The 27,511-nt window shown below is 37.8% G+C and overlaps 1 protein-coding gene across 4 annotated transcripts in view; it reads left to right on the top strand.

Annotated features, from left to right (window-relative positions):
- The window catches only part of CRB1 (crumbs cell polarity complex component 1), a 153,661-nt gene that overhangs the window by 89,428 nt on the left and 36,722 nt on the right, over positions 1 to 27,511 (top strand). For 3 of the 4 annotated variants that reach the window (XM_087960817.1, XM_087960816.1, XM_087960818.1), the window contains exons 3-4: positions 13,828 to 14,775; positions 22,623 to 23,173. In XM_087960817.1, the coding sequence (XP_087816943.1) occupies positions 13,828 to 14,775; positions 22,623 to 23,173 (1,499 nt within the window). Of the gene's footprint in view, positions 1 to 6,460; positions 6,623 to 13,827; positions 14,776 to 22,622; positions 23,174 to 27,511 lie in introns of those variants that run through there. The other variant, XM_087960819.1, reaches the window with a different exon arrangement.

The following is a 27,511-nucleotide window of genomic DNA, read 5'->3' as shown; positions in this document are numbered from 1 at the left end:
GACCTTTTCACAGCAGATTGGATGTTGTCCAAGCCCTCTGTGTAATTGTATTCAATTGCATGCAAGTGAGCATGCTTTAAAACCTTAAGTGTTTTCAGGAGTGAAAATGAATTTTCTTACCAATCTTGGTACAAGATCTTCATTCCAATGAATTTTGAGCTTACACATTTGCGCAACCTCATGAAAGCAAACAAAAGGCACTGGAGGCTATGTATCAAACAAAGCAGGGTTATTTTGAATTTCTTTGCCATGTCATGAATCCCTTTCCCAGGACTAAGTTATATATTTTTTATTTTATTTTCTCTTAACTGTTCCTGTATATTTTCACCAACCATTATCTTTACATCCCTCTATACAAACATTTTGGAGAGCTCAAATTGCTTCATCTTTTCTGCATCCCAACCCATTCTCCTAATATACTCTGAAATGTTGGGGAGTCCTTTGGACAGATGTGGGTAACAGCAGGAAGTGACACCAGGAAGGAAGAAAAGGGAGGATTCCACCATGTAAGCAATTTATTCTAATGGTAGCCATGACTGCAATTCAATTCCAAAATAACTTCATGCCATCACACAGTCAGAAACACATTAAGAACTCAGAGTAAAACAATGTCAAGTTTATCATGACTGAGAACAAAATAGATGAAAGGCCAGTAGTGACTGCTTTAACATTAACATATATTTTTTATTTTGCATTGTCATTAATTGTAAACTTTTCTGAGATATATGAGAAGTAATAAAGACAAACTAAATAAATGAGTACACTCATCTAAGAAAACCAAATTAAAGCAGCCCATTTGTCCTATTTTTTTCCAAGTTAAAAGAACTAGATTCTGAACTGAATTGACTTCAAATTCACATTTTGCTTCCCCCCTCCCACATTTCTTAATAATTCTGGCCTTTTTCTGTTGTATTGTGTTGTATCCATTCTTTAAAATGTACATGTCATTTTAATTGCTGTTATATCATAAATTTGTAGGGGTGGTGCAGATGACTTGACTTCCACTTACTTTTGGTTCTTCCTGTTCTGTTTAACAGTACAGGAGTCTTCCATGAAGAAGAAGCAACCCAAATTCTGTATATGTAATGTTTACACTAATCAGTAGTCTTCTCATAAACATATCTTGCACTAGGAATATGGTCTCCTTCAACACCAGTTATATTTAAAGATGCCTGTTGATTAGTACAATTTAGTGTAATTTGAAAAGAAATGGAAAGATGGCATGCTGCCCCAAAGGAAAGACTTCAATATCTTGTTTCTAGTCCATGTGTAAACTGCAGAGGCCTGTTAAAGTGAAAGAGAGAGAGAGAGAGAGACAGACAGACAGACAGATAGACAGATGATAGTTATAGATAATTTGTGTCTTCAAATCTGTGTCTAATTCTTGCAACCATCTGGATGAATTCCTACAATTTGCTTGGCAAGATTTTTGTAAATAATTTACCATTACCTGTTTCTTGGGGTTGAGAGAGAATTACTGGCCCAATGTTACCCAGCTGGCACGGTGCCTAAGTCAGGACTAGAACTCAGAAAGCTGGTTTCTAACCTGGTGCCTTGACCACAACACTGAATTGATTCTCACATAGATATAGCTTGATGCAAAAATGTAAGCTGAGGTGATCATGGAAAGCTGCAGAAGATGGTAAAAAGCTACCTCTCCAATTTGCCATCTGGTCAATAAGTCTTTCATTACAGGCCATATATTTACTTATTTCTAATTATTTATGTCCCACCTTTATTATTTTTAAAAATAACTCAAGGCGATGAACATATTCAATATAACCTTCCCCCTCCTACTTTCCCCACAACAACCCTGTGTGGTAGGTTGGGCTCACATTCTCCTGCTTTCTAACCTGGTGCCTTAACCACTAGACCAAACTGGCTTTTATGTCATCACAAACTTCTGGGAGCCATTCCATGAAAAGGCAACTCTCTCCCCACAACACAACCATTGTGAGAAAACCCACAGCTTAGTCTCCTCATTCCTGATGTGTCCCTAGCATTTAAACTTGTAAAGCTATAAACATGTACTGATGATCAGTGACAAGAGTATTAGTCAAACTGTAACAGAGTTGGAAGGGACCTTGTAGGTCATCTAGTTCAACACACACCCCACCCAAGCAGGGGACCCTACACCATTTCTGACAGGTGGCAATCCAGTCTCTTCTTGAAAGCTTCCAGTGATGAAGCTCCCACAACTTCTGAAGGCAAACTGTTCCATTGGTTGATAGTTCTCACTGTCTGAACATTTCTCCTTATTTCTAAGTTGAATCTCTCTTTGATCAGCTTCCATCCATTATTCCTTGTCCGCGTGAAACAGCTATTGACTATCACTGAAATTGAGTAAGATACTATTATCTCAAGCTTCTGCATCATCACTCGGAATGAAATCTCGCTAAATTTAATGGGGCTTAATCATAGGTAAAAAAAAAAAAATCTATGGACTAAGGAGTAGATTCCCAATGAATTTAGCAGCATTCCACAGAACCAGAATCTATTCTACAGAAAAAAAAATGCCCTCTTATATTATGCTAGGCACAACAACAAGCACAATGTAATGAGCAATACTATTCTAAATGGATTGCTTATGGTCAAGTGCAAGACAGTGAAAACAGGATATCTAGCCTAAAGTATAATAAAAGAAACATATAGCTTCTGAAGTGTAGGCAGGGGTGGGTTTCTACCAGTTCTGTCCACCTCTGTCGAACTGGTAGCTCTGAAGAGCAGCAGACATAGAACCAGTTCTATGTCTGCTGATGTTTTTGCCCACCCTTCCACCTGGGCTCTTACCTGACTTATTTCCTGATTTTTTTTTCAACTTCAGCTGCCATGCGAGGCACAGCTGCAGTTAAAAAAGCAGGAAAAAGGGGCTTTTTGAAAGGCTGCTTCTCTGCACACAGCATGCTGATGACGATTTACAGTGCACGTGCAGGGAAGCACATTGTAAATCACCAAACCTCATAAATGACCGAACTGGTAGTTAACCCTGTCGGATCCACCCCTGAGTGTAGACATGACTTTAGATATGTATGTTTCCCCTGATTATTTTCCCAGCTCTATTTCCAACAGTTCCTCCATGCATTAAAAAAAAAATGTTTCTGTGGAAATCCACATGTACTTTTTTCCACAAGTACATGTGGATTTCCACAGGCACATTTCCTAATCTCTCTCAAAATATATACACAAATACAAATACGACTTCAGCAACAGAGTAGTCAATGTCTGGAATACTCCACCTGACTCTGTAGTTTCTTCCCCAAACCCCAAAAACTTTAACCTTAGACTGTCTTCTATTGACCTCACCCCTTTCCTAAGAGGTCTGTAGGGGGTGTGCATAAGCCGTCCCCTGTCCTATAGTTTCTTTTATTTTTCTTATATGTACCCATTTCATGTATTCATAACTATGTATATACTTATACCTATTATCTTGTAAGCAATTGACAAATCAAATAAATAAATAAAATAAAATAAATATATGCTCACATGCTTATTCATAAAAGGTCTGCTTTGTTATTTCTAAATTTGTTATCAGTTTATCAGAATATAAAATGCAAAAAAAATGAAAATAATGGGAAACTAGGGGAGGAAAAGAGGGCAAGGAGAAAGTGGTGTCAGCGGGGAAGAAAAGGCATTGACTTCTGACATTTTTAGCACAGTAGAAGCTAATAACATCACAGCCTCCATTTTTACTTTTAGACAATAATATATACTAGCCATTTCTATAACAACAAACCTATCTAAATCAGCAAAACACCACCAACCACCCCCCCCAACAACACACCCCCCCCCCCCCCCCCCCCCCCCCCCCCCCCCCCCCCCCCCCCCCCCCCCCCCCCCCCCCCCCCCCCCCCCCCCCCCCCCCCCCCCCCCCCCCTCCCCCCCCCCCCCCCCCCCCCCCCCCCCCCCCCCCCCCCCCCCCCCCCCCCCCCCCCCCCCCCCCCCCCCCCCCCCCCCCCCCCCCCCCCCCCCCCCTTGTAACCAATTACCAAACAAATAAAAAAAAAAAAAAAAAAAATAATATTATAAAAAAAAAAAAAAAAATAACACCCCCCCCCCCTACTCTTTTAATAAAAAAAAAAAAAAAAAAAAACAACAAAAACACACACCCAAAACCACCAAAACCAAAATCAAATTTTTATTTTTCCCATCAGAAGCACCAAATCCAGAAGCAGTTTCCAATGGAAACAAAATCAGATACTGTACTTTCTTTTCTTTGAATAAAGCAATCCATTTAACCATCATAATGGGTCTGCTTTTGACAGTATACTAGATGTAAGCTTAACCTTCCATCCAGCAGTTGAGGTGAACAGTTGGCAAATGATTGCTGATTCTTATAGAAAATTGTATGCTTATGCCCTGAAACATAAGGGTTAATTATCATTATTTTAGCCTGACTGCTTTATTTCCTTGCTCACTCGACTTTTCTCCAGCCCCAAGAAAGTTCATTTCCTTTTTTTCAGCAAAGAGCAATTATCACTTGACAATTAGTGACATAGATGTGGTAACATCTGAATTTCCATGATTATTCAATAAAATTTGATGTAGCACTTCAGAATGAACAAGCCTTTGAAAATACTGAACCTTAAAGTATGCTGCTCTTATTCATTATATTTTCAAAAAGGATCATATAAGGTATAAGGTGCTAAAATTGGGTAAGAAATTACAGTGAAATACTCTCTGTGTGTGTAGGTAGGCGGAGGAGTGGTTGTAAAGTCATTCCTATTGGGTTCAATAGAATCTACTTTCATGCGATTAATTTATCAGAAGGCACCTTTGCTTATTTTTCCTCTCCAAACTATAATTTTTAAACAAACAATTTACACACATAAATGTTTTCAGGGATTTCTAGAAGCTACAACAACAAAAATACAAAGTATCTTAGCTCATTACAAAGCAGTAGCTTTGCATGGATTTTGGACCTTCAAGCAGAGCAAGAAAAATTTCTGGAGTTGCCAGTCAGTGTTGATTATACTAAACTAGACAGATTCTATAAAAGGCAAATTCCTATAATCCTAATTGGATTATAATATTAAAAACCTGTGCTCACTTTCTTAGCAATAAGCCTCCGTAAAACTGTACCACTTATTTAGAAGCATGCAAATACTCTAAGTCTAGGCCACTCTAGAAGCAAGAACTGGCAATGTCTAAATATCATATATTTCATAAGGCAATGCAGATCTTTGGATCCAGTTTCAAAAGATGCTTCATAGCAGCTGTGTCTGTTCCAACGATATGTTTTTAATAAGACAAAATTTTAAGAGCAACACTGCTCTAAACTTAGGATCCAAAAAGTCTAGAAAACCATTACAGAGTATACAGTTGAAATCTTAAGTTTCCAGATTTCCAGGGGGTTGGCAAATTTTTTGCAATGGATACAGGTCTGCTGGCTGAGGAACATAGCAACTGTTGGATCATGTTGGCCACCAGCAAGGTTGCTGCTAATAGGCCATCCCACCAGTTCAATATATTCCCAGTGGTTTGCCATACCTCTTAGCCTGAGAGCTCAGCTGCCTATCTGCTACCTGCCCTCCCAGCCTTGACTTTTGTGCTATATAAAAATTGGTGGTAGACCTCATCTGGCCTGCTGCAGGCTGTAGTTTGCCAATCCTTGCCTTAATATACCAGACTCCATAAGCAGTGGGCTATATTTTCACAGCATTGCATCATTGCTGTAATATAGCATCATGCAAATGATGCATTGTTTATAGAAAAGTACCATGACACATATTATATCAAATAATACAAATGGCATCAGTACGGAAATGACTTATATTACCATGATTATCTTACTTTGCAATTCCAACAGAATTCTGTGCATAATCCTCCTCCGCTAATGAATCTGTTACATTAGAGCTTCTCAACCTATGGTCCACAGACCCCTGGTGGGGATGCAAAGTTTTCACAGGGGCTCCATGAAGGCTTGAAGAAAATGTTATGATTTAAATCTTCAGCTAAGTCTTGGGAGTCCATGGCCACAAAATATATAAATGTATTTAAATGTGATGAAGAACAGGTTGAGAACCACTGTATCACATCATCATTTTGCAATCTAATTTCTTTGACATCAGATCCACTGCAGTCACTCAGCTTGAAAAACTACTCAGAAAAGATCTCTCTTATTAACTCCTAAACAAATTTCTATGTAGTATCTGTCCTATACAACAAGTCAGTCTTTTCCAGGCCAGATGTGTTCTATCACTTTCTCTTTGTATGTTCAGGTAGCTTCAGCAGGTAGCGGCACTATATTTGACTAGTGATAGAATGCATTGACAATGCATTGGAAAAACATTATATGTCTTAGCTATTGACAAACCTGCCAGAAAAGTACATCAAATTATGTCCAAAATTAACATCCAGGCATGCTTGGAATCGCACCCAAACATATAACACACAACCATTGCATAAGCACCATAATAAGATTTATGTTAAGCTTACTTATCTGGCTGAATTGTCAGTTTGCACCGGCACAACAAGCATATTTACAGACCCTCCGAGTCCTCATTTTGAAATGGATTAATGCATGTCCCATGGAAATTGCTGATAGAGGAATCACATCTACTTTGGGGGGAAATGATTGGAGTTAGGATACAGATTTGGGGTCTTTTCATGGCAATGATCACAGGTATTTTTTTTTCCTTTTCATTCTAACTCAGTGTAATTTGAAATTTACAATTTGATTTTCAGTTTGCTTCTAATGCAACAGAATATATTTTGAAAAACTATGGAGAAATAATGCTAATATTTATTTTTCTGAAACTTAACAATTGGTATGCAAGTGAACTTGAAGGAACCGGTTATGTGGAATGTACTTGGCTTAGCTAAGATATCATGAAATTAAACATCTAAATAAATTATCAAAAGAAAATTTTATTTGTAAATAGAATAAAAATAGGATATGAGTCAAATCATTTGAAAAAAATCATTAGTGTAGAATATGAGAACTACAGAATGCTACAGAAAGAATGAAATACCTAAACTACATTAAATCAGAAATTTAATATATAGGTAGATTTGGTTTTTTTTTCTTTGGTTGTTTTTTTTATGTAAGAACATGCAGGACTTTGGGATTATGGCTGAAAACAATGAATGTCTTGAAAATGTAATTTTTAATAACATTCCATTGAAGTCTTTCTATGGAACTAATTTATGAGTCTCACAATTTGATTGTATTACGTTCAGTGGTTCCATAAATGTTTCTTAATCCTTTTAACATAATGACAGTGGCCTTTTCTTCCAGTAAAACAATAAGAATTATTATCCACATATACAAGAAGAGTTTGCAGAAGTATTCATGAAAAGTAGACGTATACATTTGTTTTTCAAGTTAAACATTAGTTTGCAGACTTAAAATGAAACCCACGAACCAAAAATGTAATACATGCTTTCTATTAATTAGTAATATATTTTCTATGTCCCTTCCTAGTAAATCATTGCCACTATCTTCCTTAATTTTATGTAGAAACATATTATTTAATAAATTAATAAAATACAGACAATTAAAAAGAAGTAAAAAATAACTTGTCATGTATTCTTCAGGTTTTTAGACCAACTAGGTGTTTCAGTAGTAAATATTCAAATGAGCAGCAGACGTTCTTATTAGCATACAAACATATAAAATATATCAGTTTGACTATTGTGGGGTTGTGTAATATTCAGATTCCCATTTCACAAACTATGGAGAGTGATATCCAATGGTCCATTTATTATTTCTCTGTTATACCTTAAAGAGTCAGACGAAGGAAGAACTTGAATCAGAAGGTTATATTTGCCATTGGTTTACCTATCAACAACTGAAAAAAAAGGTTTAAATTGGATAAAAAAATGTTATGGATTTGACTTTGGAAATTTGGAAATTCATCTAGAGTTGGTTTAATGTCAGGGTTCCAAGTAATAGATCCATTGCAAGCAAAAACTCCAAGGCAGTGAATTCCTCAAAGAATAGCTTTATTGGAAATATCACATTGGCGCATATCTGGTGAAAACCAACTCTGAGAGGCCCCTTGGTTTTCACCTAATTAAAAGCAAAAGTTTTTCCCTCAACCCCAAACAATCAGTCACATGGCCCAATCAGGTAGCCTCCACAGGTCTGATGACATCATTCCTCCTTACTCCGGCCAGGTGTGAGAACGTCCATGGTTCCCAGGGGAAAGTATTTTATTTTGACTACACAGCCCCAGCTATCTCTAATCCCCCTCTCCCTCTCCCTCAACTCCATTGTGGTAGCACTGAGGCTCCAAGATGGCTTAGACCAGATCAGTTTCAGGGTTGACAATGTGGCAATGATGAACGTATTATTGCTAAGATCTATAAAATATTATTGAAATTGAACTTGGAAAGTGAACATGTAAAACATTGTATGATTCAATAGGCAAGGAATTTTGGCTATAATGTGATACTTGAACAAAATATGTGGACAAAGGGTTTAAATTTTACATTAAATTATAATCTAAAAGAAAATTTCTATAAGATGATATATTGTTGGTATTTAACACCAGGTAAGTTATCTAAGATGTATAAAGGTATGTCAAATGAATGTTGGGAGTGTTTATCATCCATGGTGGACATGTGATAAAGCAAAAAAAAAAAACTGGAGTATGATTCATATTTTAATACAGAACATTTTGAAAATGGAGATAAAAATAAAACCAGAACTTTTCCTTTTGGGCTTAATGGAAAAAGAACTGGAGAAAAAATTTGGAACTTTGTTACTATATATGTTGACAGCTGCAAGACTATTGTATGCAATACAAGATGGAAGAACACTTCGATACCTACTATGGACGAATGGTTGCAGAAGTTGATGGAGTTGGCTGAAATGGCAAATTTGATCACTTTGATTAAAGAAAAGAACAAAAGTACTTTTGTTTCCACATGAAGACTGCTTCTGAACTTCATGCTTGATGTGGAAAAGAATGAAACTCTGACTTTGGGTTTTGCTGATAGATCTTTATAGAAATGACTTGTTCATACTATTATGGAAAAGCAAAAAGCTGTGATTTGATGTTAATGCCTTATTTTACTGTAACAGAGAGAGTCGAAAGTCAATGCTTCTTACCTTTCTTCACTTCTCTTTCCCCTTCCCCCTGCACTGCTTTTCTATTTATTTTGTATTTCATAATACTTTATAACTCAATAAAAAAATTAAAACACAAAAAGAGTCTTAGTCCTACAAAGTAAACCAAGCTAAGACATTGATGTCAATAGGTCAAGGCTACTTTTATTATATCAGCCATAGCAGCAGAATTTTGCAAATCTGAATGTGGTTCCCCCACTGCTTCCTTCATTTATCTTCATGGGAACTATGGAAGAGCTTGCCTGAGAAGGTTTCTCAAGTTGTTTTCTTGGCCCAGGCTTAAGCTCCTCTTACCTGACCATTGCCTTGGTAACAGTTCTACTTCCTATCCTTCAAGGCTGTTCTCTTCAAAAAGAAAGCAAAAAAGGAAGAATTTCAAATAATGTTAGGATTGCGAATTGCAGAACTAATGCACGAACAGGCAGGGAACTGTCTAAAGCTAGAGTTGCCACCATTTTCTTCAATTACAAAACTTTAAATTCAACATGGAAGAGGAAGGCAACCTCAGTAAATCTTCTTTCCCTGCCTCCCTTTTTCTCTACCTTCCTTTCTTCTCTTTGTACACAACTCGGGGCATCTACATACAAAAAGTGGGAGATACTATCTGGAGAACTATGGGGAAAAGACCAGTAATGCCTATTGTGGTTTGTTCTGATGATTAGACAAGATAGATAGTAGAAAGAAGAGAGTTATGTTGTAATGATAAGAGTCCCATTTTATGTCCTGCCCTCTCTTGGTGTTTTTCCTTACCTCACCTGTATCCTGCTGCTTTATTTCTAAGTTGCTCTAGACTATAGATTAAATTGCCAAATGTCTGGTTCTATTTTCAACAGCAGAATGTAAACCAGAGTTATATATAAAACAGACTGGAAAAAATCTAGGCTTTTAATATAACTGTTCAATTGCATCTCTCCCCTGCAAATTAAAAAAAAAAAAGAACAGCAGAGACCATTTTGGCATTCAATATGAAAAAACATAGATGTTTTTGTAACTATTAACAATTTTCTTATCACAGTGCCTCAAAATTCTGTAAATTTGGGATATTCATGGCCATTGTGAGCCCCGTTGAGTTTCAAGTGTTTGTTCATTTAATTTGCAAATACTCATACATCCGTCCTCATCATGTCTGTATATGTATGTATGCATGCATATAATACTGTAAAAATATTCTCCTGGTGACTACATAGTCATATCTATGTCATTTCCTAAGAAACAATACGTACCCTCATCACCACTGTCTTCTTTTCAGATGCTTTCTGGGTGTCTGGTGTTTCTCCATTCAAGTTCAAACCCTGTCTAATTTTGCTTAGCTTCTAATCCCTGGTCAGGTATATCATAAACATGCTTATGAGCTGGAATCTGAGTTCTGGAATCTCACAGCAAATCAGACCATCTGAGTTCATTATTTCTATAGTGACTTCAAGTGGCTCCCCAGGTTTCAGACAGATGTTTGATGCTTGAAAATGCTTGAGCTGGAACTTGGGAACATCTGTATATTAATTATGCAGTCTGCCACTGAACTGCAACAGTGGTGGGGTTCAATTTTTTTTACTACCAGTTCTGTGGGTGTGACTTGGTAGGCGTGGCTTGATGGGCGCGGCAGGGGAAGGATACTGCAAAATCCCCATTCCCTCCCCACCCCACTAACTTGATTTCCAGTTCTGTTCTCCTGTGCAGGGAAACAAAAGAAGACCCAGCTGATCAGCTGGGACTCGGGAGGTAGAGAATAGATGGAGGCGGGGCCAGTCAGAGGTGGTATTCTGAACAACTCAAAATTTATGCTTCTCCAGAACTGATTAAAACCTGCTGAATACTACCTCTGAACTGCAACCTTTCCTTACATTCAAAAGCAAAGGCATTCAGGTAGTCCTCAGTTTACAACCATTCATTTAGTGACCTTCTGAAGTTACAACAGTACTGAAAAAAGTGACTTACAACCATTGCACATCCCCAACTTTGATTTTGGGTTTTACTGATTAGATAGGTTTGTTGTTATAGGAATGGCGGGTTTATACTATTATGGAAAAGTAAAAAGTTGAGGTTTGATGCTATTGTCTTATTCTACTGAACCAAAGGGAATCAGAAATCTATGCCTTTTCTTTCTTTTTTCCCCTTTCCCTACACATTTCCCTTTCCTTCTCTTTCCCTTGTTTTCCTATTATTTTCTTTTGTATTTCATATTATAAATTAATTTTTTTAAAAAAAGCTTTGCACATCCCCAGAGTCATGTAATCAAAATTCAGATGCTTGGCAGCCAGTTCACATTTACAATGGTTGCAGCAGCATGCCAGGGTCACGTGATCACTATTTGCAATCTTTCTAGCAGGCTTCCAGCAACGTCAATAAGGGAAAGCTGGATTCACTTAATGGCTGTATGATTTACCTAACAACTGCAGTATTTTCCTTAATAATAACCATGACTCTAACCATCTTGCTGAGCAATGAAAATTCTGGTTTCATTTGTGGTCATAAATTAAGGACTGCCTATAAAGCATTATTCTATAGAGGGACTATACTGGGGTGTATCAAACGGTATTAAGCGGGATTGGTTCCTATAAGCTTTCCTTCATTGTATGCCAGAATACGAATGTTGAAGATCCAAGTGAGACTCATTCAGAGCCAATACATATATTCTTACATTTTCTTCATTTGTCTCAGAGGCAATAAAGTGCTTATTGTGTTCCGGGATAGTAGAAGGTTTTTTTTTAAACGTTTTCTTATGTGCAGGCTGTTTAAAAGAAACAAACAAACCTTACTGATACTTCATATATTAACTCTGTCTTAGCAAATATATTTTACTGCATTAGCATGTTTGATTACTTCTCATAATTGAGAAGCGTGTCACTTAATTTAAAAGGTGGAAAGGAAATGTACTGACTCTACAAATAAGTTCCTGGAACTGTTTTCTATCAGACATATTTTCAAACACACCAAATAATATGCAGCTTCCTTCATTGCTGTCTTGCGAGGAAGTCATTTGCACCCAGAAAAATGAATATAAAATGGATAAATAATATTTCCTTCCTAACACAGAGATACTTCTTGGCTCTTTCGTGCAGCTTCTTATAGGCCAGATGTAAGAAAATTGATAAAACAGTCCCTGAATGAGTTTACTTTACTAGAGGCAGAGATCCCCACTAACTTATATGAATCTTAAGATAATTTTATAGAATGTGAGCAGGTGGGGAGCATTAAACCGCCAATATAGACATGACCAGGTGAACTGAAACTATTTATTTGTAAGTCACTTTGTATGGCTGGTTTTGCATTGACATCAAGTCCCTGACTGTAGCATATGACTGTCAACTTGCTTATAGGTTGTCCTTTAAGCAGATGGCTGGATGGTGAAGTATTTGTTTAGCACAGGGGTGTCAAGCTGGTGGCCCATGGGCCAGATGCGTCACGCACAGGGCATGCCCACCCCAGCTCCACAAAGGAAAAAAATATAACGTGATGCCCAAATTTGTCACCCATGGTTTAGCACATCCATGGCTAACTACAGGTGGAGAGAGAGTCATTTGAGAGTCATGAATTTAGTTTATCCTGCAAGAAAAGATACAGCACTAATCTCAGCATCTGCAGTTAAAAAAGATACCAGAAAACAAGAGCGATCTTAATGTAAACCTCTGTTATATTGAAAGGAAAGAAAGCAAGAGTCAGCATACAAGACAGAAATTCTGGTAGCTGTGTTAAACTCATGAACTCTAGGATGGAATTTAGTACAGATTAAGAAGAATAGATTTAGTGCTGGCTAAAGAGCAGTTAATTACACAGAGGGGCAAAGGTCTTTGAAAACAGCAGCTGGCTGTCATGGAGAGCATTCCTAGAATGGAAAAGTGAGGGACGCCTTTCTTTTATTCTCATTGCATCTTAAAACTCCCAAGATGTCTCCATGCCTTTAAGAAGTCATAACTGTTGGATGGGAGATTCAGCCCCTCTATTGTTTCCTGTATTGGTGCTAAACAAAACCATGGCATCTCTTTTTCATCCATCTGAGCCACTAACTACAGATTCTGACTCTTCCCTTAAAGTTGGATCCCCCCTGTGCAAGATTACTAAATAATTCCTGATTCTTTCTAGGATGATCTATCTGAATCCTCCCCGTCAATGTGAAATAGCACATTTAATGTAATCTGAACTGGACAGCAATGCTTTTTGTTTCCATTTAAATAGACTGGATGTCTCCACAATGGCCTCCACCTTTTCCCCTCCAATGTCTTTAGTCCCTTCTATCCTTTTGTATATATTGCAGTTGGGCCTGAAGTCATAGAGAGCTGGATTATGACTAAGTGTTATATGCAAAAGATCAAAAGCTGAACAAGACTGGAGGAGTATGGGAACCAATAATTACACTAGTTGAGATAAAGCCTCCATTACTCCTTTTCTGCCTTCCTAAGTTTGAGGATGTAGCTATTCCATTATCAAAGAAGAGCTCAAAATCAAAAGGCAATTATTCTATATTGCTGCAGTTTCTTAGACACTGGTATTAATGACTTCAGACAAAGCCAAGGGTTAGCAGCAAGCAGCAAGCAGAAGCAAAGCTAAGGGATCCCTTTTCTTCTTAAAGCTCCAGCTGAGGATAAAGCACTAGGTTTCTTTTCTTTTAACATTTTGCCCTCAAGTATCATTTTCATCATACACAGAATAATGAAATTATTGATATATATTATATTGCTTTGTAATTTGAAGATATTTATACCAAGAAACTGAACATGTCAAATAAACAAACCAATTCCTTTTTGTTCTTTTTGCAGGCATTCACTGTGAAGATGACATCAATGAATGTCACATGAGCCCTTGTCAGAATGGAGGGACCTGTGAAAATTCTTTTGGGGGTTATACCTGCCATTGTCTCACTGGAGAGAAAGATGGGATATTTTATGGTGGTCAGAACTGTACAGAAATCCTCTTCGGCTGTGTTCAACATATATGTCAGAATGGGGGATTATGCATTCCTCATTTAAGAAATGGACAACATAGATTTAATTGCATATGTTCAGCTGGCTACACAGGAGTACACTGTGAAACCACAACAACATTGTCTTTTCGGGGAAATGGGTATCTTCAGGTAAACAGTGTTGCAGCCTCCTCCAAGGACTATTTTTATAACATAAACCTTAGTTTTTTGACTGTTCAGCCAACAACTTTGATATTTTACCGAGGGGACAAAGACACATTCGTGAAGCTGGAGCTACAGAGTGGCTGTTTATACTTATCCATGCAAGTCAACAATCAACTGAAGGCCTTTTTACATATAGCCTATAATGTCAATGATGGTGAATGGCATTCAGTGGAAGTCATCATAGCCAGAGCAGTAACACTGAAGTTACACAAGAGCTCTTGCACAGAATCATGTCTTAGTCAGACTGCTGCCATAGTAGATAGCAGGGAGGCAGTGATTGCTTTTCAAACCGTATTTTTGGGTGGCTTGCCGGTAGGGAACAATGGCTCTCTACTAAATATCAACAATACGCATTCTGCACCTTCATTTGTAGGCTGCCTTCAGGATGTAGAAGTGGATTTCAGCATTATTATCCCAGAGAACTTATCATCGGACACATTTTTAAACATCAAATCAGGCTGTGTTAAAAAAGATTGGTGTGAGTACCAACCTTGTCAAAATAAGGGCCGTTGCAACAACTTATGGCTGAACTATCAATGTGATTGCTACCGGCCTTATGCTGGACCAAACTGTACTACAGGTAAGTACATTATCTCAAAACTATGATTTTTCATTATAATTGAAATTGTATTATCAGCCAGGATTTTTCTGTATGTTCTGTAGAAGTCTAGGTTCAACTAAGGGATCTCCTGGACCCAATTTGAACAGTCAACATTTCTACCAGAAAAGATCAGGGGTTCTGGGAATTGTGTTTTAAACTAATAATTTCCATAGCCTGAGAAAGTTTGCCAACCTATGTTGTAAGCCTGCTATAGAGAGAGACTTGCAGAGTAACATGATAATTGAAAATGCCTTAGCTAAAGGGATGGTAGCATGGAATTTCCACTATATTTGTATTAATATAACCCACAGAGTAATGCAGGCATGGGTTATATTAATACAAATTAATATACTGCCTCTCTTTTACATCTATCTTGGCCATATGAATACATCTACCTTGAATTCACCAGCAATTAGCCACAATCAATTCAGGATATTTGTCTATGATATGTACATTAATGAATAGAAATGAAATGCTACTGTTTTACTACTTTGTGGATTTTTTTTACATCTGTAACCTAATATACTGAGTCAAATTCGTTGTGTAACTGAGGAAAGGCTACCAAAAATCCACATGAGACCCATATACCTCAGATTTTCTCAAAGACATGAAATCTGCTGTCTCAGATGTACATGCATACTTGGTTCAAATATGTTCTCACTGAAGAAGCTTTCCTAAGAAGTCATCGTCACTTATTATTCTGTGGAATACCTTTAACTTTATGTATTAATTTTTATTAATTTTTTTATTGTGCCCATTTCATTGATTACAATGTCTCTGGGCAGCCTACAATATAATAGAAAGTAAAAATAATAATAATCATAATAATAATAATAATAATAATAATAATAATAATAATAATAATAATCATAATACAAGGCAATTAAAATTAGGAGAGTTAAATAGAAAAACCTAAAAACCAAGATGATGGGCAGCCTGAGGGTGTAGATCAGGGGTGGGAGTTGAAGTCCACAAGTCTTAAAATTGCCAAGGTTGGACACCCCTAGTGTAGATCTTCCCTGTCAGCCACCCCCAACATAGTATACCCCTATTGGCTTCAGGCCAAGTAGCAGAGACAAATTTTCAGGCTCTTCTAGAAGGCCATAAGTGTGGGGATGGGCCTCACCTCTAGGGGAAAATAGTCCAGAAGGAGAGGCCCAGGGCAGAAAAATTTATTCTCTTGGACCACACCAGCCAAAATTATTTGGCAGATGGGATCTGAAATAAGCCTTTTCTGCTGGAACAAATGGGGCAGATTAGTCCCATGAAAGGGACACTGCAGAATCACATTTTTAAAAAATTCTGGAGGAATCAGAAGCTGTCTGCAACTCAATAAAGCAACTATGCCAATCTTGAAGAAAGATGCCGTTGGTTAAATTACTTTATTTATTTGTTCTGCAGGCCTTCTCAATCACCAGTTGCAACCCTAGACAGCAATTAATTTACTTTAATTAACAACTAAAGTAAAGCAAGAAGTCAAAAGAAAAACCAACATTAGCCAAAATCGTATAATTTATTAAAGCTCATATCTGAAAACTGCATGACAAAATTATACAGACATCCTTCAAAAGCACTCCCCAAAAAATTCCTTACCTATTTGGAAAAGTCAGTTTTTCAACAGTCTACAAAAACACAGTTGAGTTAGAACTATGTAGATTTCAGGGAGAATAATGTTACTGTGAGCATGTGTTGCCACAAAAAAGGCCTATTTATGTAGCTTTGCCAGATGAAACTGACATACCAAGAGGCCTAGGATGCAGCCAATCTTGACAGATTTTACCAGAGAAGAAGAAATAATCAAAGAAGCATAATCTTATAAGCATCTAGATCAGTGGTGGGATTCAATTTTTTTTATTACTGGTTCTGTGGGCGTGGCTTGGTGGGCATGGCAGGGGAAGGTTACTGTAAAATCTCCCGTCAGAAGTGGTATTTGCCGGTTCTCCAAACTACTCAAAATTTCGGCTACTGGTTCTCCAGAACTGGTCAGAACTTGCTGAATACCCACCTCTGATCCAGATCCTAAAGTGACAATCAACATCTTGAAGTGCACCTAGAAGCAAACCACCAACCAGTGTAAATTGCAGTAATAATAGTGTTACATGAATGACCTAAGAAAAATCCATAAATGATTCTCACTTGACTGCATTTTGGATCAGCTTTAGCTTCTGAGTGGTCTTCAAGAATAGTTTTCTATCGAGTTGTCTGATGCATGAATGACCATTGGCACACAAGATGACCAGACATCACCCACAAGTGTAATCAGTGTCATGATGATAGTTTACCCAAATCTAAAGATGAACTGGAAAGGATCCAGATAACCTTCCAGAACCATACAGAGTTGTAATTTATCTCCAAAAAGACAAGGTTGGATACAGGTCAAACATTATCCAATGCTGCTGGATCCAGAGATGGTTTCTAGAGTAGGGAATGTACCAAAGCAGGCAGGACCATCTCTGGTTGCAGATAAGTGCCATATGTCCAAAGTACTTTTTTGCTTTTAACTCCAAACTGCTGTATATTCCTGTTAAATGAAATGCCTCTGCTAGAGTACCCTAATCTTAACTTCTCATAGACACATATATTGGTACTCCGAATGATAGCCAAAGTAACTGATAACAAGCTAATTCCCAACCAAATTTCTGTAGTTCTCAGATTCAAAGGCAAGGATACAAAATTAAATAAAAGCAGCTACTCAGACAAGAAAATTATAACATACACATGATGTATGCCTCTTTACCTGAGAGTAAATCCTAATAAAGTGTATAGCAATCCATATTTAGCAGACATATGTCCAATTTGTGCATTCTTCTCAAATATGTATCTGCCTTGGTTTGAGCTGCCTCCAGAATTTGCTTTCAAATGTATTCAATGCCAAAAAGTGGAGCTAAAATATTCTTACAAAAAAGGCTGATGTCCCATCCACCGCTGGCAGGAAAAGTAGGAAGCTAGAATATCCACAACAAATATCATTATAGAGCTTTGTTTCAATTCCCCACTTCTTGTAGATATGGCACAATTGTGCTGAATTTAGCATTTTATAGAATTAGAGGGATTCATGTGAGCTTTTGTCCTGTAAAACTGTTTGCTAGGTACTTTTATTTGGAAAACGTACTCCTCAAAATGCATTCCTATATTTTAAAAATACTATATTTTCTGTGCTGTTCTTCATGGTCCACACCTACATTTCCCATCCACCCCCAGTTGTTCCTATTGGAAAATGACATTGCAGGAGCCATAATTATAGTTGACAGGTTTGAAGTTTGGCAGCAATTTATCCAAAGGTTTGAAAAGCAACTTTGGAAAAGAGAACTACATCTGGTAAATATGTTTGCTTCTTTATGAAGCAAAATTAAAACCATCCGTCTTCCAAGAGGAGTTTTTGCTTCCAGTAGAGCTGTTGTGAATGATTAGAACCTATTTGAGATGTCTTTTCTTTCTGGGCACAATATTCTTCTCAATTTGCAGCATCCAACATTTTCACAATGCACATATACGCTCACAGAAGGAAAGGAGATTAGGAAACTCATTAGGAATGAGATTCATTCTTTTATTCACTCAAATCAATATTAATGGGATACTTTCCTAATCATCTTGAAATCTGGTTCAAAAAGAATCCTGATTTCTAGAAAAATAAGAAAAAATATAGAAAGCTTTTTTCTTGAAAGTATGTTTAAAATCCCCAGGTAACTCAAATCTTATTTCACAATTTTACCTCATATTTTATTATTTCACAACAGAGGCCAGATGACAATGATAAAATAGGACAAAATGAAGAATAAAAGATTATAATTAATGATTTTTTTATTTTAAAATTTAAATTTAAAAATTTTAGACTAATGATTGTGAAAAATATGTGAGATATAGCTACTGATGGAAAGAGATAAGTCAAAATTTGTTTACAATACTTTGGTTTTGACTTTCTTTAAGGATCAAACTGCATGGGACACTAAAACTCCATAATCATAATATTGCATTTCTTGATTTAGTTTTTCCTTGGATAGAGTGAAAATACTGGATATCAGTATGGGAAGACCTCGCTTAAACTGCAATTTTTGATAGGGAGCTGCCCAGAATTGGCTGGAAGACGGGTAGCTATATAAATGTTTTAAGCAAATAAAATAAATACAACTTTCAATAGTAATTAACGCACTGCAGTTGGAGCTGCCAGTTCACTTTTCATAAATAGGACAAAATACTTGAAAGGGAGATTTGGTCACAGATTTCCATCTTTGCTAAACTACTGGATTTCAAACATTTATATTAGGAGCCAAGGGCTAATCCTAAGCAGACAGACAGAATCCCTGGGGTGGAAAAACATGTATTCCATTACTGTGATTATTTTTCTGTTGGAAGGCCAGTTTTAAGTGGCACTAAGACAGGGAGATAATTGAAGTTAGGGTGATTCTGGTGCAACCCAGTCTATTAACCTGGTGGGAGAGTATATTATTTGGACTCAAATTTAATCAAGAAAAGTTGGCAAGCAGTTAACAAGTGCTGAGCAGCCTTTTCACTGCACCCCGAACAAGCAAGACCCAACCACTTATTTATTTGGATCAGCCTCCAGACACGATGGCTCAAGAGGCTAATTTTGACCAAGATTTATGCTAAATTACAGATCATATTCAACATTTCTCTTGAAGCAGAGTAATTGAAAACTGCATGTGTGTCTGGCTACCTTTTTGAAGATTCTCCTTGCTTCCTCTCTTTGTAAAGTGGTGGCTCTTCCTGTCGCTTGCTGGCTTTGCTGCATTGTAAGCTTTCACCCTTCAGCAAGAAAAATGACTTTTCCCGTAACAGAGGAAGAAAGAGATTGACTGGGGGGGTGGGGGAGGACACGGACTTTTATAGTTAAAAACACCCATTTCAATCTGGGGGAAAATTTATGCATGTGAGTTTAACAAACACATAGAGAAAGAAATGGAAGGTACTTTCATTACCAAATTTAAAATATGTTTACATTTGGTTTTTAAATGAACTTTTTTCTCCAGGCTCTAGGATTTACTTGCTCCTCTGAAATAAACTGAAATAGCTAGGTAGCCTTTGAGAGTTGCAAAAAGGACTTTCACAGTGACTACTCTCCTGTTTTCATGGGTCTTAGGCGCTTTCATTAGCTTTCATTAGACTAAACGCTGCAGGCAAACATAAATAAATAAAAAATGGCCTGCAGATATCTCAGCCCCACTGTTTTTGGTGCCATGCATATGAAAGAAGAGTCTGGGAATGGTGTTTGTGAGGCATTCCTTTTATGGATTGATTTTGATTTTAAATAGCTTAATGCTGTTAATGCTCCTTGATCTATGAAAGATGTGTGTGTTGCAGAACTTAGTTCTAATTAGCCTTCAATATTTTGTAGCTGTGAGCAATGATACCCATGAGAATATAGTGAATGTGTGTTTCTTGCAGTTGGGAAACAAAATTGGGTAACACTTTAACAATTCTCACTCTCATTCAGGTATTAGTTTCTTCTTTTTGTAGAACCCAATTCTCACTACACTTCAACCTTCTCTAAACCACATGTTTTTTAAAAAAAAATTGGATAATTTGCTCTGAATGATACATTACTGGGATGGGACAAGTGTCCCTAATGTCCAGGCCTATGTCATATCAAATTGTATATGAATTATGGCAACTCTAAGTTATAGGGCAGGAAAAAAAGTAAGAAAAGAAGGAAGTAGACTAGCCTCAATTGTTGCTCCAACTAAACATTTGTGGGTCTTTCAAAGTGATCCATTTCTAGTTGTGTTGTTAAAATAGAAGAAGTGTACCTATGGGACCACATGCTCATTCTGGCCCAACAACAGAAGGACAAAACCTATGATTCAGCCATGAGTGACATTAAGAGACTTTGGCATTCCTCCATAATATCTATTTCTGTCACAAAATCATAGATATAAATAAAAAGTCCTTCTGGGCCAAGACTGTCCTGCATTGTGAAACTGTCAACCTACTTTTCCTTAGCAAATCAGTTCTAATGGGATTCAAGGTACCTGGTTGGAAAATAGTTGCATTTCCCTCAGGACTTTGTGGCTTGAACCAAATTCCCATTATTCTGAGGTTGATCATCAAAGCTTTCTTCAAACATATGTGGCTATAGGGAAGTACAGTACTAACTCCTGTAATTGATAAATGGTATGAACCCATTACACTGGTGAACAGAGTGGAATTGTCTGTTTATTTTATTTCAAGTTTCAGCTTTTCATCTTAGAGACTGATTTTGGGGACACTCAGCTGGAGAACATCCACTTGGGTCATTCCTCATTTTCCCTTTTTCCTCTTTGGGTTTCAAAGAAAGATCATTGAGAAAGTCAAAGGAGAATGCTGGCTCTGAGATATCTAACTGAAAATGAGGTGGTTGAACTGTAATGAAATGAGTTACTACATTCATTGGTGATCAAAAACTATTTTAACTGAAGACCAAAGCTGTTTTTTCTGCTATGAACTGTGCCAAACTGATTGATATTTAGTTGGGCCAACAATTGAGGGTAGTCCATTTCCTTTTCTCCAACCTGATTGAGTAATTTCAGCTCTTGGTCAGGACTATAAAAACATAAGCATGCACATAAACACTCCATTTTTTTCAATTTTAAATAATTTGTTAACCTGTTCTTATGTTTATCTATTTCTTATCTATTCAACTGATAAAAAAAATATCTTGTTGGACCTTACTTGCTATAGTATTTGATGAAACTTCACAATCACTGTCATTCACACTTGATAAAAGATAGTTTACACAAAATTCATCCAGCCTTCTTGTATATTTCATTAGGAAGTCCAGCAAATAACATGGCTATCTTTCTAGAAAACACAGAAATAATACTTGTTTCACCATTCTTTGGGTTGCACAGGCATTAAAGCTTATTATATGATATCTTGCAAAAAAAATTCTTTAAATACCACTATATACAATGCATCAAATGCTCTACAATATATTGGTACTGTATTTGTTCCAAAGTATCTTGATGATTTAAAAATAAGGATGTGATTTCCCAAGTAAAATTGGTTTTGAAGTAATTTGATGTACTTGCCAGTCCATATCACTGACATATTTTTTTCTTAGTCATTGACCAGATTTTACCTATCACATTAAAACAAGGAAATCTGACAAGAGCCAATAGCAATAAAGTTGCCTTTCTAATGAACATTTTAAGCTGGATTGAAATATATCTGATAAGTACCAGGAGTGCTAAATCAGGGGGGAAAATTAGCATCACTTATCAGTGAAAACTACTCAGTGACTGTTCAGTATTCCAACTGCCACTCAGCCATTTCATGTAATCCATTTTGTCTCTATCAACCCCAATCTGATTTTCCATCCCTCTACTTCCATGCATACATACCTGGTATATCATATTAGTAGAACAGTTCTTGTTGTTATGATGTTCAGGGGAACTTGTTAACTAATCAGACTGATTTTATCAATAAATTATTAGAAACATGTATTTAATAGAAACATAGGTTTAGAGTATTAAAAAAAAGAGTATGCCCCAGACTCCACTCATTCCATCCTGATTGTCTTCTTCTCCTCCTAAGTCCATCCTTGTTTCGAAAAGTTGGCTCCACGTGGCCAGATTTATGTTGAATCAAGAGACATTGTATTTTAAATCAAATTTAGCAAGGCTACACACCAACCAATTCAACAGGTCATTACTCTAAAATCAGGTACAGAAGCTCATTTTTATTTTACCACTAAAAGTATAATTAGTGTCAAATATTAAGTTTAAATTCAGGGCTGGGTATTGCTGATCTATGATATGTTAATACTCAAATAGCGTTTTTTATATTCAAAGAGGTTATTACTTTCTCTCTTTTTCTCATGTGAAAGAAAGAATACATTCCAGGAAGATTTGGTCATGAGGAAACCACTGGGTATGCTGCTTTTTCCATAGAAGAAAGTCATGAAAATGTCACAATATCAATGTTTGTGCGAACACGCAAGCTTTTTGGCTTCTTATTGGGTCTAGAAAGAAACACATCCCTATTTCTCAAGGTCTGGCTAGAAGATGGGAAACTTGCAATGTCAGGTCCACACTCCAACAAATTCTTAAGTATGCAGATTATGAACGATGGAAATTTCTATTTCATTTCTTTAAAAATGGGGCCAAATACGATGGACTTGTTCCAATCATCAAAAAGGTTGGGCTCTGTTTCTACATCCTTAAGAAAAATACACAGAAGGGATGTTCTCTACATTGGTGGATTACCAGACAAGCAAGAAACCATTTTAAATGGTGGCTTTTTCAAAGGCTGCATTCAAGATTTAAGACTTGGCAACCACCCACTTGAATTTTACCCACTCACTGCTTCGCTGAATTCTGTCAGCAGCAAAAGCACCCTGATCAATGTAGTTGCAGGATGCATTGGAGAGGACCTCTGCAAGGTAAGGAACCGTTTTTTAAACATTCTATTCCCATGATTAAAAAGAATTTCCCTTTGACCTGGTAGGGTTCCTAAGCAACGTGTGACAGTAGGTGTCATGCCCTTGTTGGAGTCTGATTCTGAGGGTGAGATTGAGCAGCTGACAGGGAGTGGGAGTGTGGATCCGGTGGCTGTGGAAGAAATGGGGGAAGGGCACAGTCTGGCTGGGCATTCAGAGGAAGACCCAGGGCCATCCCTTCTTCATCCTAGGGCATGCAGGGAGGAACGGAGAAAGGAGCAATGTGGCTTATGGGAGAGGAAAGGGCCCTGATCCCCTTCATGGGCTGCAGCTGGGAAGACTGTTTAAAAGGGCAAATTGCACATGGCAAAGTTGCTGGAAGCAAAGCGTGCATTATCTTTGTCGAGGCTTATCTGGGTTTTGGCGTCCTCCCAACTGTGGGTGCTGCGTTATCTTCAGCGTGGTTTGTGTTGGGTTTTTTTTTAATTTCTAATTATCTTTACTTTGGATTCGGACTGCATTTCTTCACTTCATAGACTGTTTTTGAAAGAGTTTGATCTCCAGCCGAGGATAACTGGACATTGGGGGCCAAGTTGGAGGCATTAAAGGGAATTTATCTACTTTGGTGACTTTGTTATTTTTGTGCCACACCTCGGGTCATTACAGTAGGAATATCTCAAGGCTGTCTGTGAAAGAGGTGGGTAAGATCAGATTTTGCCAAACTTTTTTTCAGTTTGTGGGCCATGATACCACAAAGTGTCTAGTAGACTGGAAGGGCAGCTCTTAAATCTCTCAGTAATGACAACCAGTAGGCAAAGCTGCTGTTCATTAAGAGCAACTTGAACTCACTGTAGTTCCCAAACCAAAATATTCTCATAATTACTTTAAAACCACCCTTTACAGAACAAGCTAATCATGGGGCATGTTACAGGCATTTAGACCTGGCATCAAGATTCATAAAATGTTAAACAAGAAGTGAATGTTGTATTGCTGAAGAAATATAAAAGTAGCCAAAAATGGATTAGACGTATCAAAAAACCTCACAACTTTTAACACTTTATAAAACACGGCATCCTAAAAAAAAACTATTATCCATGAATTATATGCAAGGGAATGTACAGGCTTATGGAATATATTATGTTGTGGATTCTGTGTTTATACGATGTATGTTTCACATTAAGCAGCTATTCATTTAAATCTCAAACATTTAGGGATATTTTGATGATTTCCTTATAAGCTTGCCTGATTTTCTCCTCAAGAGTTTGCCCTGTTTTCAACTTTTAAATTATACCACTATTTTTTTTTTCAGGAAAAGATGACATTCCTTCTTCATTTTCACTTCTCCTTGCCATTTGAAGCCTTCCAGAGGAATAACAACTGAACTCACAGCATGCCTAACCCTTGTCTAAGCCACTATCTTTCTGTGCTTCTCTATTACATGGTTTCTGCTGCTTTCAAATGCTATGACTAGTGCTCACCAATACTTTGTGCTTTCTCATTATTATTTTCTTCCCCTCACAAGTGCCAGCTGAGGAGACTTCAATCTAAGGGTTTTACAGTAATTCAGAAGCAGATCTGGTCCCTATTTATAGACATTTTTGCTTCTCCTACCATTCCAGGCTCAAGCAAGATGCAGCCATAGTTTATACTATGGGGGAAAACATGTGGTTACAAAAAAAATGCTGACAAGCTATTATTTCTCTTCACAACTTAAAAGAAGCATTTTAACGCAATAGGAATGGCATTCGGGTCCCTTAACAGTAACTATTAAGAATTTGTTTCTTTTTCTTTTTTACGGAAATCAGACAAATGGAGCTGAATACATGGTGTAAAAAAAGAAAGGCAATTTATTTTATTTTTATATGCAATGGTGGAAAGGATTTTTGTTGCTCCAGGACCTGCAAGAGTTCAGGGAATTGGGAGACTGATTAAATTTTACTTTTCCAGTATTCGGCTAGAAGATGAGCACAGATTGCTTCCTAGTGTTCCTAGTGGGTTCTTAGTATTTCTAGGCCTGCAGAAGTAGCTACAATTCTCAATTTCTTCAAATTATGAGAGAAATAGTAGGTCTGGGAATACTCTGAATGTGTTAATGGAGTCCTTTGACAAGCATACCATTTGTAATTTTGGTTCTATGAGGGCTTACATACATGTGCTACTTCATGTGAGAACCATTAAGTGGTGAACAGAAGCCAGCTCAAGGCAAAAGTAATAAAACATATATTTTTAAAAAAAGTAGACAGGATCTACTTTTCATTCATACTTCACAACTTTATAGCCTGACAGTTCCTCTGACTTGAGAAGTCCTAAGTTATTTTCCCCTTCAACCTGGTCTCTTTGCTTTCCTCCATCCTTTACATCAGTGGTCCCCAACCTTTTTTGTACCAGGGACCGGTTTCAAGCAGAAAATTTTTGCAAGGACGGGGGGAGAGAAGAGAAGGAGGCTTCGCTCTCTCGCTGCTCCACCATCCAAGGAAGAAACTGCTTCAAAGAAGCGGGGGCTTTTCCTGTCGCCACAGCTATTCCGAAGCGCCCGTTTCACCCCCACCCCCACCCCACCCCACCCCAGCAGCCTGCGCGCTTCAATCCACAGTGTCCCGTTGCCTGCCTGCCTGCCTGCCTTAGTTTCTGGTTGTTTGGGAGCAGCTTCGGCTGAGAATAATAACTATTCGCCTCTTTTACTCAGCCGAAGCTGTTCCGATTCAACCATTAACGAAGGCAGGCAGGCAGGCAGAGCGGGCGGGCGGGCGGACGGGGGGGGTGGGGAGAAACGGGCGCTTCGGAGGCGCTGCGGCGACAGGAAAAGCCCCCGCTTCTTTGAAGCAGTTTCTTCCTGTGCTGGTGGAGGAGCGAGAGAGCGACTGAGAGAGCTGACCCAGAGAGAAGGACAGGCTTCGGTTGCTTCCTCCCTCCCCTTCTTTCATTTGTGTCCTTGATCCCGATCCCAGCAGCATTCACCGAAGGTGAAGAAAGCCGCCATTTTTAAAAAAAAATTCTTTGCGGCCCGGTAGAGAGTGCTCCACGGCCCGGCACGTCCGCGGCCCGGTGGTTGAGGACCCTGCTTTACATCCATTTAATTATGCATCCGCGCAGGCAAGCCTATTCAGTTGAATGCCTATTCAGTTGAAACTTGTTTTTTTTGTACAGCTGAATGAACAAGGAAGTTAATAAAATTGTATAAAAATACAAAAAATCAAATAAAAGCAAGACTTTAAAATTACACATATTCAAACATCTTGCTCTTGTTTACTAGTTTTCTGTTTGCCTTCTCTTCAATTTGTCGGCAGTTCAAAGACAAAACAAAATCCCCCAAAGAAGAAGCATTTCTACAATTAGGTTAAAAAAATAATAATAGCTGGTTAGAGCTGTTTTCTATACAATAGAGTGCCTTTATAATAGGCAAAACTGTTATTACCAGTCTTGTCTGTGTTGACATGGGACACTATTTTTTTTTTTCCATTTGAAAACAGTAATAATAAAACCATCCACGGGGGTGGAGACCTATGTGTTGTGGGAAGTAGCAAGAGAAAGGTTAATATCTATTTTCCTCCCTCCATTCTCTTTGCTTTTTGGTCTAATCACTTCTCCCTCCCCTGAATTATTAGCTCAGAGCAGGAAAAGAAATGCAGGCCCAAAAATGTTACTTATGCTCCCCACACAACAACTCCCAAATGGGTCTCCTAGCAGCCTTAGGATCAAATTTAGATCTAGAGAAAGTAGTACAGAAGATTGAACTTCCTCTCTCTCACAGTACCACTATTCTCATAAAAACTGGAGCATCCCCTCCCCCCTCGTGGTTGTTTGAAAGGCAGAGAAGTTGAAAGCCTTGATCTCAGATTTCTTGCTTCCTGTCTATTTCCCAGTTGAGGGTGAAATCAGAGGTCTTCACTAACTCTGCTACCTAAGATACTTTAGCTGGTCAGGTCAGGAAATTAACTGAGAATTTTTTGACATTCGAAGCAAGTATTTTGCCAATGGATTAAAGCCACCACTTTTTTATTGGGTTTGCTTGCTTTGCAAAACAGATAAATAGGCCAGGGTGGCTGCCGGCTCCACTCTAATCGTTGTGTAAAAGAAATGGATAACATATGGCCTGCAAAATGTGGGATGGAAAATTTTCTTCAGTCCATCGGCCATCCTGATGATAAAGTTACTCAACATCTGGAAGGCCAGACCTGATGCATCCCTGATTAAATATATATATGAAAAATAAAACAAGACTAACTGCCACTAGTGGCATTGAGTGGAAGCCAGGAGAAAGGCAGATTCTTTCTTCCCCAGGGCTCTTTTCAATTGATTGGGAAAACAGAAAACTTTGCTCACTTTTCATTCCCATTTTTT

The sequence above is a fragment of the Notechis scutatus genome, chromosome 3 (assembly GCF_049901735.1).
Source record: "Notechis scutatus isolate UNSWTSFEM ecotype Mainland chromosome 3, rNotScu1.2, whole genome shotgun sequence".
Taxonomy (NCBI): domain Eukaryota; kingdom Metazoa; phylum Chordata; class Lepidosauria; order Squamata; family Elapidae; genus Notechis; species Notechis scutatus.
This window is presented reverse-complemented; position numbering and strand designations above follow the sequence as displayed.